At 40.5% G+C, this 16,566-nt stretch overlaps 1 protein-coding gene across 1 annotated transcript; it reads left to right on the top strand.

Moving 5' to 3' along the window:
* The first annotated feature begins 2,557 nt into the window (after positions 1-2,557).
* Positions 2,558-15,094, top strand: LOC139455391 (uncharacterized). Its single transcript, XM_071236950.1, has 5 exons — positions 2,558-2,574; positions 9,639-9,778; positions 12,317-12,430; positions 14,279-14,609; positions 15,050-15,094. The coding sequence occupies exons 2-4, from the start codon at positions 9,673-9,675 to the stop codon at positions 14,602-14,604; spliced, it is 546 nt and encodes a 181-aa protein (XP_071093051.1). The 5' UTR covers positions 2,558-2,574; positions 9,639-9,672; the 3' UTR covers positions 14,605-14,609; positions 15,050-15,094.
* The last annotated feature ends 1,472 nt before the right edge of the window (positions 15,095-16,566 follow it).

The raw sequence follows: 16,566 nt of genomic DNA, 5'->3' as shown, positions 1-16,566 counted from the left end.
TCAAGGTTTCTCCTTCACAGAATATTCGTGTTATCAGATTTTATTTATATTGAATATTTTCAAAACTTAAATCTTCTTGGATTTTTAACTTGAAGTTTCTTTTCTGGATTAGTCTCCCTTTGAGGGTTTCTTTAAGACTTTACTTTTTTTTATCATTTAAGGTGACCATCATCCATGGTAGTGTAATTGGATTCACTAGAACACTGGACATTGGCTGGGCTACTTTTCGATATGAGTTGTGTTCAGGTTGTATTGGGCAACTGTGCAAGAGGCAAACATGTTTTGGTTATGGAACTCTGGTTGTGTTTGGAGTCATTCAAATAAGAGCATTTGTTCATGTTACAAATGTTTCCTTCACACCCCAGTTTAGGCAAATTCAGATTGATTAGTTAGTTATATTGTGACAGAATTCATGATTATTAATAAACATGTCTACTTAGATATTTCAGAATTTAAAAAAGATGGCCATATGTTACTGTTTACATACTTGAAAGTTCACAGAATATAAGGAAACGTTTCTTTTTACGTCAATCTACAGTTGCTATTCACACATGCAATGTTGTGTTTTGTCATATTCCTCCTTAAACTGACCGAAATACAAGAGGGTATATCTACTGTGATGTGAACTATTCTTGACATTTAATACTACTGTTGTAAGAAAAGAATAGTTTCACACTACAAACAAGAAAACATGAATCATCTGGTTCAAAGATTCAACTAACACCAGAATGTTCGAAGCTGTATTACCATGCAAGATTAGAGAATGATTGTGGCGGTCATAACAGCTTGTAAACAAGACCATATTTGGACAAAGCGATTCTAGGATTACAACAGTTTTAAGTCCCCTAGAATAGCTATGACTAGAGAATAGAATGATAACTTCATTTTACCGTATATGCACTGGAATTCTACAGGCATAAATAATTGTGGCATACCGTAAAGCTACTGGTTTTGTACCGGCAGCATGGCTGCCAAACTTTTATCGTAGTAATTCACGGTAAAGTTTTACAGTGTATGCTTGTCGTAAGAGGCGAATAACGGGATCGGGTGGTCAGACCCGCTGACGTGGCTGAAGCATTTCATCGATCCCAATTGCATGGATCGATGCTCATATCAATCACTGGATTGTTTGGTTCAGACTGGATTATTTACAGACCGCCGTCATATAGCTGGACTTTTGCTAAGTGCGGCGTAAAAGAACAAACCAAACCATTTGCGTGGATCGATGCTCATGATGTCAGTCAATGCAGTCTAATACAGACTCGATTATTTACAGCCTGGAATGTTGCCGAGTGCGGCAAAAAACAACAAAATGTCATCATAATAACAGCCTGTCACTTATTTACAGACTAATGTCATATAGCTGGAGTATTGTTGAGTGCGGCGTTAAACAACACAAAGACAAAAACTGATTTCATCAACAAGGATCACTTTCTATCCTTCATATGTCCTATGGGCAGTAATCCCCAATTGGGTACTCCCCGATTGTAAGGTTGGTTGGTTGGTTGGTTGTTTAACGCCGCACTCAGCAATATTCCAGCTATATGACGGCGGTCTGTAAATAATCGAGTCTGGACCAGACAATCCAGTGATTGATATCATGAGCATCGATCCACGCAATTGGGATCAATGACATGCATCAACCAAGTCAGCGAGCCTCACCACCAGATCCCGTTAGTCGCCTTATACGACAAGCATAGTCACCTTTTACGGCAAGCATGGGTTGCTGAAGACCTATTCTAACCGGGATCTTCACGGGTCCGATTGTAAGGTGCCAGTGGCCTATAGCCTGGTTTTGATTTATATAAACTAATTGACTGAACAATTCTTTGTTTTAATATAGATCAGGTTTGTTTTATATCTAAACTGTGATTTTACCTCACTGTTTTACTGTCCTTTGTCGACAGGAATTTTATTATAATCGACTTGATCTCATCGCGATATGGTTGCAATATTGCCAATGCGATGTAAAATTATAACTCACTCACTCACTCACTCCTATGGACAGTGCCCAAACAAGGAAAGAAAGGAGCTTTACCAATCTGCAAATATGTGAGATTTGTTTCGCGAACACCTGTTATCATCACTATGTGGCAGTAATTCATAAACACATGCTTAAGGTACAGTCGGAATCGTACTATCGACTCTGCTTAATGCAACGATTTCTATTGGATATGGAAAGGGTTTTGTTGCTTTACTGACAACCCTGCACTGTTAAGGTGCTGTCGCACTAGGCTTTGTTAAATTATAATCTAATCTAATTGCTTATGTCGTTGTTGACGTTTTAGATCACTAGTTTTATGGCTTGTGCTTTCTCACAATTATGTTCTGTAATGCCGAGATTGCACTATGGCAGCAACGTGCGTTCATGATACGTAGTTGAAAGGAATACAATGTTGTTCTTTAACTGTAAAGACATGGTATAGGACCACAAAATACAATACATTTCAATGGTGGCGTTTGACACAGATGAGTTCAAATCATGTTTAACAAAATACAGTGTTGTAGAGAAGGCAGTTTCCAGTGATTGCAATCTGACATTTCACATACAGGTACAGTGGATCAAGCACATGTGTGAGTTTATGGTCTTTTCAAAACTAGCTGTTGTTTGTTGAAGGTCGCTGTAATTACTGCAGGGTTAAGGGTACTTTCAGTATGTGAAATATCACCTGGAATGTGAGAGAGCTCAAGGTTTGTTTGAGAGAACTACGTCGAGTATTTTCCTGACACGAACATTAATAACATAAATTTAGTGAGTAGGGTTTTACCCACCTTTGTACCAATATCACGGTTAACCCAACTATTTGTTAATACATCTACGTGTATCTACTGCGCGTTTCTTAAATAATGCTCGATTTTAATTTTCAAAAATAGAGCCAGAGGTTCTGTAGCTCACCTGAATTTTTAAGGTAAAATTTTATGATGTTTCAACATTACTCTTGTACACTCGTCTGTGGTGAGGTTAAGACAAATTGGTGAAAAAATATTCCGGGAATGGAAACACCTGCAACATAGTTAAGGATGTAAAACCACAGTGGCTCTTCAGAAGACGTTTTAGGATGTTTTTCGGCACATGATAACACGTACCCCTATTATGTATGTCAACCCATACTCCATACACCTATAGGCACTCGTGAAGAGCAACCTCCTCGTGGTGAGTGCTGGGTAGCGCTAATAGCTCTTCCCCCGTGTGGAACCGGGGTAGAATATTTCCACAGCACCCCATTGCTGGTCGTAAGAGGCGACCAAAGTGGGCAGCCCGTTTGCCGTGGGTTGCGTCCCTGTGTCGGCGGAGGACGGGAGTCTGGTAGTTGAGGGCACTGGTTCCTGGAACTGTGTTCCTTTGCCCAACACACTACTTCGACCCTTACTTCGCCTAGACGGGTGGTAAGATGGGCCCGGTCTTATCAATCGGCTGGTCATGCCAGGCCCTGTGCATAATATCGTGTTTGCACTAATGTGATTTCTATTAATGTATTATTTGGTCTTGGTCATGTCTTACATGTTTGACTTCCCAAATTATTATGTAAACGTTTGCCTAGAGTCTTATGCCAGAAGGCGGTGGCTCATGGGCCAATCTGGTGATACGGACCACTGAATTCTGTGTTTTTTTAGGAAAATGCCATGGGCCGAACCAGCCTGACATTCTTCCTTTCATTAACGACAGCTATTTATGTCTTTATTTCTGGAGTATAACACCCCTGTAGCCCTGGTGTTGCAGCATGGCTTCCACTGTGGCACCGTCCTTGTTGACACTCCATGGTGGGTGGGGAGCAGGGTTGTCGAAACTTCTCTCTCTCATTATGGATACCCCACAACACACTGGTTCTCGTAGCAAAAACAAGAGAAGACATGTTGACGTGGATACTATTTCATCTTCTGATGATGAATCTTCTCCAGCCAATATTGACTCGTGGCCAAGATTTCTAGTTGTAGAAGGCATTGATGGTGTGCCTCTCAAGATCAATCCTTTTGTAGTTTCAAAGGCAGTTCAAGGAATTTGTGGTGACGTTAAAAACGTCACTCATCTCCGGTCTGGTTCTCTCTTGATAGAATGTTCCAAGAGACAACAATCCATTAATTTGTTAAATGCTCATCATTTTGCCAATACTGCTATTGCAGTATCTATTCATAAATCTTTAAATTCCTGCAGGGGCATTGTCCGCGACCGAGCGAAATGCCTGTCTGACATGTCAGAAGAGGAGATTGCTCAGGAACTCCAATCTCAAGGTGTAACAGCTGTTAAACGCTTTACAAGAAAAGATCATGACAGTGTTGTAAACACTAACACCTATTTATTTACCTTTGCTCTTTCTAAACTCCCAACCTCAATCAAAGCTGGTTATTTTAACATCGGTGTGGATGTGTATATACCACATCCTCTGCGATGTTTCAAGTGCCAACAGTTTGGCCATGGCGCCAAGTCCTGTCGTGGCTCTGCAGTGTGCTCCCGTTGCAGTAAGAATCATGAAAGCTCTGATTGCACAGGTGCCATCAGATGTGCGAACTGCAACGGTGAGCACATGTCTTCCTCCAAACAATGTCCAGTCTTTGAAAGAGAAACCAAAATTATAAAAATCAAATACACAAACAATATTTCCTTTTCTGATGCCAAAAAATTGGTAAAGGAACAACCTCTAAACAGTTCACAGTCAAAATCTTACTCTGCCATAGTCTCTTCTCCTACGCAAACTGTTGATCATGCTTGTCAGACAGCTATTTCCTGGGTCTCAGATAAACAGACAATGTTATATTCCACAACCGAGGAATTAACTTCGTCGTCTGAAACACAGACTGATATCCAATTGACCCCTCCCTCTCTGGAGCCTGAGCCTGAACCACAGCCAAAGCCTGAGCCTGAACCACAGCCTGAGTCTGAGACTGAGATTGACCCTCATCTGTTAACCAGGAAAGAGAGAAAAAAAATGCGTAAAAAGGAATTAAGGACCCTTAAACATCTGAAGGCGCCTTCAACAATCCCTGTCGAGGTTCATAACACCTTTGAACCTCTCGATATGGAAGTGTCTCCATCGTTGTCTTTACAGCGTAAGGGACCTTCACCCCGTTCACGTTCTCCGATTGAGCCGCCATGAGTTGCTCTCAAAATTTACTACAATGGAATTGCAGAGGACTTCGTAAGAATTTTAATGAGATACAAGTACTAGTTCAAGATTTTAAGCCGTCAGCTATATGTCTCCAAGAGACATTTCTTAAACATACGGATACATTTGATCTGAGGCAGTATAATTGTCATCATTCTTTTTCTCCTCCGGGTGACAAAGCCACTGGAGGCTCTACTATTTTAGTCAGACGGGACATATTCCATAGTGCTGTTCCTTTAAATACTACTCTTCAAGCTGTTGCTATCCGCCTTACCTTGCACATTGCATTCACTTTGTGCTCTTTGTATATTCCACCTTCGTCTGCACTTCGACTGTCTGATCTTCAGCATTTGTATGATCAACTCCCTAAGCCGTGTATCATCATGGGCGATTTAAATGGGCACAACCCTCTATGGGGGAGTACAACTACAAACAATAAGGGGAAAGTTATTGAGGATTTTTTATCTGATAATAACTTATGTTTATTTAATGACGATTCCAGCACCTATTTACATCCTGCCACAGGAACTTACTCTGCACTCGATCTGTCCCTCACTGATTCAAATATTTACAATGAGTTCGATTGGTCTGTGCATGATGACCTTTGTGGAAGTGATCACTTTCCTACTGTCCTAAAAACAATGAAACCGAATGATGACCCACCTTCGTCAAGGTGGAATTTTACAAAGGCCAATTGGTCCTTGTATGCAACATTATGTGTTGAAAAATTGAAACCGGACCACTTCACAAATGTACCAGATCCCATCCAGTTGTTTTCGAGTCAACTCCATATATAAACATAATAAGCGTCAATCTTGGAGGAATTATGTCTCCAGAATTAATTCACGCACACCCATGTCCAAGGTGTGGAACATGGTTCAAAAAATAAAAGGTAAAGGTTCTAAATCGTCTGTACACCATCTTAAAGACGGTGACAAATTAATAACTGATAAATCTGCCATTGTAAATAAACTTGGCGAGACTCTTGCCAAAAATTCTTCATCATCAAATTATGTTCCCGAGTTTCAGAGATATCAGAAACAACAAGAAAAGAAAAAGGTTAATTTCGATTCAAATAATGGTGAAGACTACAATGAAGTATTTTCATTGCATGAGCTACATACTGCTCTTGAGCAAGCTCATGATACTGCTGCAGGGGATGATAATATCCATTATCAGTTACTCAAGCATTTGCCCGAATCATGTCTTGAGACGCTTTTAGATATATTTGACCACATATGGACATCAGGGAATTTTCCTCCATGGCATAATGCCATTGTGGTACCGATACCAAAACCTGGCCGGGATCATACTGATCCCTCAAATTACCGCCCTATATCGTTAACCAGTTGTGTTTGCAAAACCATGGAACGAATAGTAAATAATGGATTAGTATGGTATTTGGAAACCAACAATCTTCTTAGCAATATTCAATGTGGTTTCCGAAAAAATCGAAGTACTATCGACCATTTGGTACGATTAGAATCCTTTGTTAAAAATGCTATTGTAAATAAGCAACACGTAGTCTCAGTTTTCTTTGATCTTGAGAAAGCATACGATACTACTTGGAAGCATGGCATTCTAAAGGATTTACATGATTTTGGTTTGAGAGGCAGGTTGCCTCTTTTTATATCACAATTTTTAACAGACAGACAATTTCAAGTCCGCGTGGGTTCCACCCTGTCTGACCATTATGATCAGGATCAGGGTGTCCCACAAGGCAGTATTTTGTCTGTCACCTTGTTTAGTATTAAAATAAATAGTCTGCCCAAGGTTTTAAGTAATTCAGTGGATGGTTCACTGTTCGTGGATGATTTTAATGCATCTTGTTGTGGTAAAAATATACATACCATAGAGAGGCAGTTACAAATTTGTCTCAATAAAATTCATAAGTGGTCTCTCGAAAACGGGTTCAAATTTTCTATGTCTAAAACTAACTGTATACACTTCTGCAGAAAATATAAACCGCATAAAGACCCTGAATTATTTTTGAATGGCACCCCTATCAAAGTTGTAAAGGAGGCCAAATTCTTGGGACTCATCTTTGATAGCCATTTAACTTTCTTACCACACATTAAATCACTTAAAGCTAAATGCCTGAAGGCGCTGGATTTATTGAAAGTTCTTTCTAATTCAAAGTGGGGAGGGGATCAAACAACCCTCTTACATTTATACAGGTCACTGATCCGTTCAAAACTTGATTACGGCTCCATCGTCTATGGTGGAGCCTGTAAAAGTAATTTAAAAAAACTTGATACTATCCATCACCAAGGACTGAGGCTTTGCCTTGGAGCCTTTCGCACTTCTCCTAATCCAAGTCTGTCTGTTGAAGCGGATGAGCCTTCTCTTAAACAACGCCGTCTGAAACTATCTTTACAGTACATCACTAAATTATATTCTAATCAGTCAAATCCAGCTTTCAATTGCGTATTTAATCCTCTTAACGAAGATATTTACTATAAGAAAACATCTCTTGTTCCACCACTAGGAATAAGAATTAAATCAGTCGTTTCTGCTGCGAACATTAACTTTCAGGATATAGCTCCCACAAAACTTTTTTCATCGCCTCCTTGGCAGATGGTAAGACCAACTGTAGACCTCACATTAACTAGACGTAAGAAATCTGATACAAATCCCCTTATTTATAAACAAGAATACAATCAATTACGAAACACTTATGACACATATAAATCTATATTTACAGATGGATCCAAGGATGGTGGCGCAGTTGCTAGTGCCACCATCATTGGATCCAGAACAGTATCTTCACGATTACCCGATAATAGTTCCATATTCACAGCAGAAGCACACGCCATTTTAACGGCACTAAAATATATCAAGAACAAATCCAAATATAAAGAATTCATAATTTTTTCAGACTCACTTTCGTGCCTTCAGGCTATTAAAAATCTGTCATGTAAACATCCATTTTTAATTGAAATTCTTGAATTATTTAATGATCTTGCGACTGGCCAATATGACATCGTCTTTTGTTGGTTACCAAGCCATGTTGGGATTGTTGGTAACACATTGGCTGATGCTGCTGCAAAAGCAGCACTCGACAAATCTGTGACACCACTTCTTTTACCATACAGTGATTTTAAACCTATAATTAGATCTTACATCTGTGATCTGATGCAAAAGAAGTGGGACACCCAAGTAGGTATCAATAAATTACACGAAATTAAACCCCATGTTGGTTACACCTACTTGGGCTGTCAGTCCAGATTTGAAGAGGTCATTATGCAGCGATGTCGTATTGGCCACTCGAGATATACACATGAATATTTATTAAAGGGTGAGGATCCTCCGTTTTGTATCCCTTGTGATGAAAGAATCACGGTCAAGCATGTCCTGCTTGACTGTATTGATTTTTCCATCACAAGGGATAAATATTTCAGTGTAAAAACAGTGAAGGACCTTTTTAGTAAAGTTAACTCTCATTTAATACTATGTTTTTTAAAAGAAATAGAACTTATACATAAATTTTGATGTAATTGTTGTATTGTTTTAAAGATTGGTAGTGCAAAATTCATAACTATGATTGTTAGTGGCTGTACCCTCGAGGGGGGTTGAAGTAGCGTAAAATTATTGTCCCCCTAAGAGGGTATGTAAGTCCCATATCATTCGAAGTATTTTTCTGCATGCCAGGTTTTTAATCGCAGAATATTCGTCATTTTAGTTTGGCTTAACTGGCACACTGTCGCCAGTGACTGAAGGGATGATATAAATCCTGCCGGGGTCCATGCAGGAAGCAAAGGTACTGTAAGTCCCCATGGACCCTAGCATGGTGATCTACCTTCAGTTGCTGGCGATCTCTAGCCCATTTTTATATTGTGTTCTCTGATACTTATGTCTTTTATATATTCTCAACTAGTTTTAAATATATTCTGTGATATTCTAGTTATTGTACTGTCCTTCGTTGACAGCTTTTTATAGTGTATACATTTCTGTATTATTAATGTACTTCTCGTCACGATATGGCTGAAATATTGCCGATGTGGCGTTAAATATTAACTCACACACTCACTCCATACACCTATACACTGTTCATTAAGAATCGCGATTCTTCAGAGAAAAACAAGGTACGTTATTTTGTTGGTTGGTTGGTAGGTTTCTGGTTTACCGCCGCACTCGGCAATATTCCAGCAATATGACGGCGCTCTGTATATAATCGAGTCTGGACCAGATAATCCAGTGACTGACATCATGAGCATCGATCCACGCCATTGGGATCGATGTCATGCATCAAACCAAGTCAGCGAACCTGACCACCCGATCTCCTTAGTCGCCTTTTACGACAAGCATAGCCGCCTTTTAAGGCAAGTACGGGTTGCTCAAGACCGTTCCAAAAGACTTTTAACGACGACTTCTTGACCCTTCATTAGCTGAATGGAACACTATTCATATGCGTGTTCAGAACATGTAAACTTTCCTATTTTGTTGAGTCTAAATAAACTGATTAACCTTCAGTGGAACATTCCCAGGTTGCAACACTGAAACACATTACGATTCAGGTATAAATTGCTGACCCAGGATCACAGACCCCAGAGACTGCTTGCGAGGCACCATGTCTCAGCTGTTGCCTCTTCTCCTGTGTGCTGTTGTTGGGTGTTCCCTTCAGGGAGCAGCAGGACAATCAACCAATGTAGAGGGCCAAGTGGCTGCGGATAAAGGCGAGTAGCTAAATCGTTTATTATCTATTACCTTCATCAATATAACTCTCAGTCCTTAACAAAATAGGTTTCACCTTTGTTTTTTTGAGTCACCTTTCAGTGACTGGGTGATTTGATTAAAAGTCAGCTAACACAAAGAAATAAAATGTAAACTTGTAAAAGTTCTGTGAAACATTTTAGCACGGGTGTACATGCAGTAAAACTGCTGTTAACGTTTAGCACAACACACTCTTCGGTGAAATAATCTATGCATCATCCAAATTTAGTTCTAGCCTATGTCATTTTCGAGATTAATCAAACATAACTGTAAGAGGTTTGTATATTATTGCATTTTGCTTCTTCTTTGAATAAGACCTGGATGTTTCGTAAATGGAAAGGTTTTACGAAGTATATTCCAGATGTGTGTTTGAAACTTGTTATACGCATCCATCACACACCATGCGTGTGACTAAAAACTGGACCCGTGAAGATTCCGGGGCAGAATAGATCTTCAGCAACCCATGCTTGCCGTAAAAGGTGACTATGCTTGTCGTAAAAGGCAACAAACGGGTTCGGGTGGTCAGACTCGCCGACTTGGTTGATGCATGTCATCGATTCAAATTGCGTGGATCGATGCTTATGATATCAATCACTGGATTGTCTGGTCCAGACTCGATTATTTACAGACCGCCGTCATAAGCTGGAATATTGCTGAGTGCGGCGTTAAACATCAAAACAACCAACCAACTAAAAACTGGCCAATGATGTTCGAAGTTTGGAGCAGATGTAAACCATGTTGCTTTGAAGCATCAAGCATATGATCTGGTGATGTCTCAAAATTTGTTTTGTTTGTTTGTTGTTTAACGCCGCGCTCAGCAATATTCCAGCTATATGATGGCAGTCTGTAAATAAGCGGGTCTGGACCAAACAGTCTTGTGACTGACATCATGAGCATCGATCCACGCAATGGAGATACGATGACAAGTAGCGAGCCTGACCACCCGTTCCCGATTATCGCCTCTCACGACAAGCATAGTCGCAGCTTACGCTAAGCAAGGGTCGCTGAAGATCTATTCTCTTCACGGGTCCTCAAAATGTGTCTCTTATTTTTCTTAAGTTTTGGGTTTACTGCGAATCGTGATTAAGTTGCTTTGATTAATAAGCCATTGGATCTTGAAACAGATAAGACTCTCTTTGTATTTTGATATATGTTGTTATTTAAGAAAACACAAACTTCAACAAAATCATTGATGAGATTGGATTGAAAATAGTTATGTTTTATGGAAGATACATCAAAGTGTAACCTTCTTTTTCCGTGTGGCCTTTTGTTAAGGTTAAGGGGATAAAGACAGATCTAAAATATCCACTTGAATGTCTGGTCTGTTTCCAGGCCGCCGTCGCATGGCAGTGGTTGTTAGTTGGTTGGTTTGTTGTTTTACGCCGCACTCAGCAATATTCCAGCTATATGACGGCGGTTTAAATGATCGAGTCTGGTCCAGACAATCCAGTGATTGATATCATGAGCATCGATCCTCGAAATTTGGATCGATGACATGCATCAACCAAGTCGGCGGGCCTGACCACCCGAACCCGTTAGTTGCCTTTTACGACAAGCATAGTCGCCTTTTACGGCAAGCATTGGTTGCTGAAGACCTATTCTACCCCGGATCTTCACGGGTCTCATGTGGGGCGTCAGGCAACAGACACATACTTTTTATGCAAATTGTTTGAGTGGCGGGTGCTACAGGTAGAGCAGGTGATGTTTATTCTTTTTGTGAACACCTTGTGTCATCACTGAAGGGTAAGGCAACAGACACATACTTTTTATGCAAATTGTTTGAGTGGCGGGTGCTACAGGTAGAGCAGGAGATGTTTATCCTTTTTGTGAACACCTTGTGTCATCACTGAAGGGTAATCGGAACAAGCTATTCCCTGGCGTTGATGCTCTATGTTCAGATTGTACGCATATCTTCATGGCTGACATTTAGTATTAAGCCCTTTTTTCAGTAGGTATTTGATCACTGCACGTTACTTAAGTTTGTCCAATTTTTAAAAGGCACAGATCCCTGCTTATTTTACTGACTTTACGAAACAATAAATCTTTGTGGATATACCTTTATGACATCATAATCTGTCCTGGGGCGGTCGGGTAGCCTAGTGGTTAAAGCGTTCGCTCGTCACGCCGAAGACCCGTTTTCGATTCCCGACATTGGTACAATGTGTGAAGCCCATTTCTGGTGTCCTCCGCCGTGATATTGCTGGAATATTGCTAAAAGCGGCGTAAAACCATACTCACTCACTCATAATCTGTCCTCAACAAAATATGGACTTTTATGCAATTCCCTCTTTTTGAGGCTCAAAAGTTACCAGTCACCTCTTGTACACTATTCATGGAGTGTTTCCATAGTTTGGTTGCTGTTTAACGCGACGCTCAGTCAAGTCACATCCAGACAATCCAGTGACTGACATCATGAACCTAGATCTTCACGGGTCAATACTGGATTGAACTGAGCAAACATAGGTCAGCGTAGATCACGAGCAAAATGATTGCTGTTTCAGATACACTTAAGGACGATGTGGCCTTCCTTGTCAATAGTATACGGACAATGGTGCAAAATCAGCAGAAACAGGTCATCAAAGAGGGCATTTCGACTCACACACTGAAACAACAGAGTAAGTTCAACATTTGTTTGGTTTGTTGTAGTTCATTGTATTATACAAATGTCAGTGGTACACCACTTCGTTGTTTTGTTATTGTTGGTTTCACACTGAATCCCTTTGCATACAGAGACATGGAGACATTCGGATCCCGCACTCAGCAATATTCCAGCTATATGACGGCGGTCTGTAAATAATCGAGTCTGGACCAGACAATCCAGTGATTGACATGCGGATCGATCCATGCAATTTGGATCGAGGACATGCATCAACCAAGTCAGCGAGCCTGACCACCCGATCCCGTTAGTCGCCTCTTACGACAAGTATAGTCACCTTTTACGGCAAGCATGGGTTGCTGAAGACCTATTCTACCCGGAAGTTCAACATCCAGTTTCAAGGAAAATATTGTTGCCAACCGAGATGCGGCAACTGAACTTCTGTATTGCTTCCTATAAAAAAACAAATCAAATCGTTTGGAGGGAGCAGGACAGCGAATGGTTACCGCAGCTATTGTCATTCCCATATTTAGAATCACACTGAAACTAAGTGCTCACGGAAATAAAAAAAACCTGTTTTTTCGACCTCAGATCTTAAATAAATGCAGTTAATATACAAAATATGTAAATATTCAAACAACTAAATTAGTACTAATTGGGCCGTGGCACAAATACAGCGTATCAAATGTTTTTATGCCTTTTTACACGTAAAAGTGTGTAAAAATGTGAATAAAATAGTCTATTGTGAAACAGGGCATAACCAGGTGTAAGTAGATCAAGGTGACCTATGACACCTTGACGACAGGTGAGAACAAGTGCATAATGCCTATAGTCTGTTTCTGCTATGTCAATTTGGACTTAGTTTGAATGTTGAAAGTGCCGACAAATTACCTCCTGTGGATCAATGTTCACGATGTCAATCCCTGAATTGTCTGGTCCACACTGGATTATTAACAGACCGCCGTCATATAGCTGAAATATTGCGGAGTGCGGCGTTAAACAAACAAACAAGCATGCAAATTGATATGGCATAATTTTATAGCTGTGGAACGATAGTTTTATTGTAGTTTGATTGCGTGGATCAGTTCGACCAAAATTGTAATATTTTCGCACAAAAACTCATCAATATATTTTTTTTATCAGCTGTGTTCATTGATACGAACGTTACGAAATGTTTAGGATTTCAGAAGTTGTGCCCACTGCTAATAATCTTAAAAACAGGCATTATATCTTGATTAGGCCAAAACCATCCTAACTGAGAAGGAGTATGGAAGATCGGAACCTGATTCATCCAGGAAATAGGATATATTCACAATGTAATGCATTTATGAAATGTTGAAGGACTTTTTCATTTGAACGATCTTCATTTGGTTACATTTATTTGCCATGATGATAAGTGAACAATTTCTCAGAAACTTATGTGATAAATATGATTCAATTTTCCAGATGTAAATGCTATATTTTATCTAACTAGATTTATTTACCAATACTATAAGTGGTAAATATGTTAGAAACATAATTATAACCAAATTGTTACCCTATTTGCTTTTAAGATCGAAGAGAACATAGTCATCCCTTGTTGAAGGATCATCATACATGTAGTTCGACTCTAAAATCTATTTTCATTTTCGCTTTTGAGCTTCATTGTTGCAACTGTGTCAAGTGAGTGAATGTAGTTTTACGCCGCTTTTAGCAATATTCCAGCAATATCATGTGGTGGACACCAGAAATGGGCTCGACATACTGTATCCATAACGGTTGCTATGTTAGGTGTCATCATATAATGGGAATATTGTTGGATGCGACGTTAAACAACATACAAACAACATACACCATGACATTCTACATGACTATTCAATGTTTTCAGTTTTGGACATCAACGCCACACTGCACAATCTCAAACATGTGATGGACAAGAATGTAGAAGAAGATTATCACCGTTGCCTTCTACCCCGTTTTGGCCCCCATCACAGGAGACGTCATCCTCCTCCTCCGCCCCCTCCTCGTGGCCGCCATCCTCCTCCTCCTACTCCTCCTCAGAAGAGTGGTCCTGCCACTTCACTGCCATCTCATCATCTAGTTCAACCTATGTTTAATGGTGATCCTCCCCCTTCGCATAAGAGCGATCCTGTTCCAAAGCAACCCCCTGCTGGAGACAACAGTGGAAATTCTAGATCCTGGGGACTGATCTAACATGGGTAAGTAGTGCATTGCATAAGATGAAAACGTGATCATTGTGAAGGATATATTAAGAATTGAACTTGGACATCTGTATAACCTTCACATTTATATTCACACACACACACACACACACACACACACACACACACACACACACACACACACACACACACACACACACACACACACACACACACACACACGTGTGTGTGTGAATATAAATGTAAATGTTATACAAATATCATAAATATATATATATACATATTCACACGCACACACACACACACACACATATATATATATATATATATTCTCTGTCTCACACTCACACACACACACACACACACAGATATGTAAAATAGAGATGTCCGATCGTATACTGTTTAATGAATTTGATAGTAACGTTAACAATTATATCACCTAATATTCCTTTCATATATTTGTATTTTACTTCCAGGAATCTTCTACATCTTCAGCCGTTCACGGGCATAATGAGTCGCAGTACGAAATAAATGATTGAGAATAACTCAACTTGTGTTACTTTCATCAAAGGAATATATTGGCAACCTTTTCTACAAGTTTTCTGCAGCCTTGTCGAGAAACACTCGATGTTCAGGATGACCCGTAAAGACCCGGGTTAGAATTAGTCCTCAGCAACCTATGTTTGTCGTAAAAGGCAACTGACGGGATCGGGTGGTAAGCCTCGTTGATTTGGTTGATGCATGTCATCGTATCCCATTTGCGTAGTTTAACGCCGCACTCAGCAATATTCCAGCTACATGACGGCGGTCTGGAAATAATCGAGTCTGGACCAGACAATCCAGTGATTAATATCATGAGCATCGATCCACCCAATTGGGATCGATGGCATGCATCACTCAAGTCAGCGAGTCTGACCACCCGATTGACATCATTAACATCGATCCACGCAATTGGGATCGATGACATGCATCAACCAAGTCAGCGGGCCTGACCACCTGATCCCGTTAGTCGCTTTATACGACAAGCATAGTCGCCTTTTACGGCAAACATATATTATGGTCGCCTATAGATGTTATGTCCTAGCCCAACATGACTGTCTTATCCAAGAAGATGCGGGTTAGAATTGATCTTGATCCATCAGACTCAAGACATGTTCCATGGGGACGAGGTCTTGAGAAACAGCCGGCCATGCCAATACAGCAATGTTATAATGCCTCAAAAAGTCTGTTACAACACGTGCAACATGTGGGCGGGCATTATCCTGCTGCAACATGACGTTACAACCCTGCATTTGCACAAAGGGTAGATCATGATCTCGAACAATGTCGTCCCGGTAGCGTAACATGTGGACGGGCATTATCCTGCTGCAACATGACGTTACAACCCTGCATTTATACAAAGGGTAGATCATGATCTCGAACAATGTCGTCTCGGTAGCGTAACATGTGGACGGGCATTATCCTGCTGCAACATGACGTTACAACCCTGCATTTGCACAAAGGGTAGATCATGATCTCGAACAATGTCGTCCCGGTAGCGAAACATGTGGACGGGCATTATCCTACTGCAACATGACGTTACAACCCTGAATTTGCACAAAGGGTAGATCATGATCTCGAACAATGTCGTCCCGGTAGCGTAACATGTGGACGGGCATTATCCTGCTGCTACGTGACGTTACAACCCTGCATTTGCACAAAGGGTAGATCATGATCTCGGACAATGTCGTCCCGGTAGCCTACACAATTCAAATTGCCATGAACGGTGAAGAATTGTTTTCTCCCACGAGTTGTGATACCACACCGAAAACTGACGACGTAGAGCAACGCATGCGTTGCTAAAATAGTCTCCTTGACACCTGTGGACCCATACATGACCATCAGAGCTATCCAGATGAAACCAAGACACATCTGTGAACAGTACACTGTCCCAGTTTTGTCTTCTGAACCTTAGATGCTGTCTACACCAAGCTAGGTGTACATGACGGTGAAG

Source organism: Haliotis cracherodii, unplaced genomic scaffold, assembly GCF_022045235.1.
Source record: "Haliotis cracherodii isolate W230 unplaced genomic scaffold, xgHalCrac1.p SCAF_11, whole genome shotgun sequence".
NCBI lineage: Eukaryota > Metazoa > Mollusca > Gastropoda > Lepetellida > Haliotidae > Haliotis > Haliotis cracherodii.
Note: the sequence above shows the minus strand (reverse complement) of the source record. Positions and strands in the feature narration are given on the sequence as shown.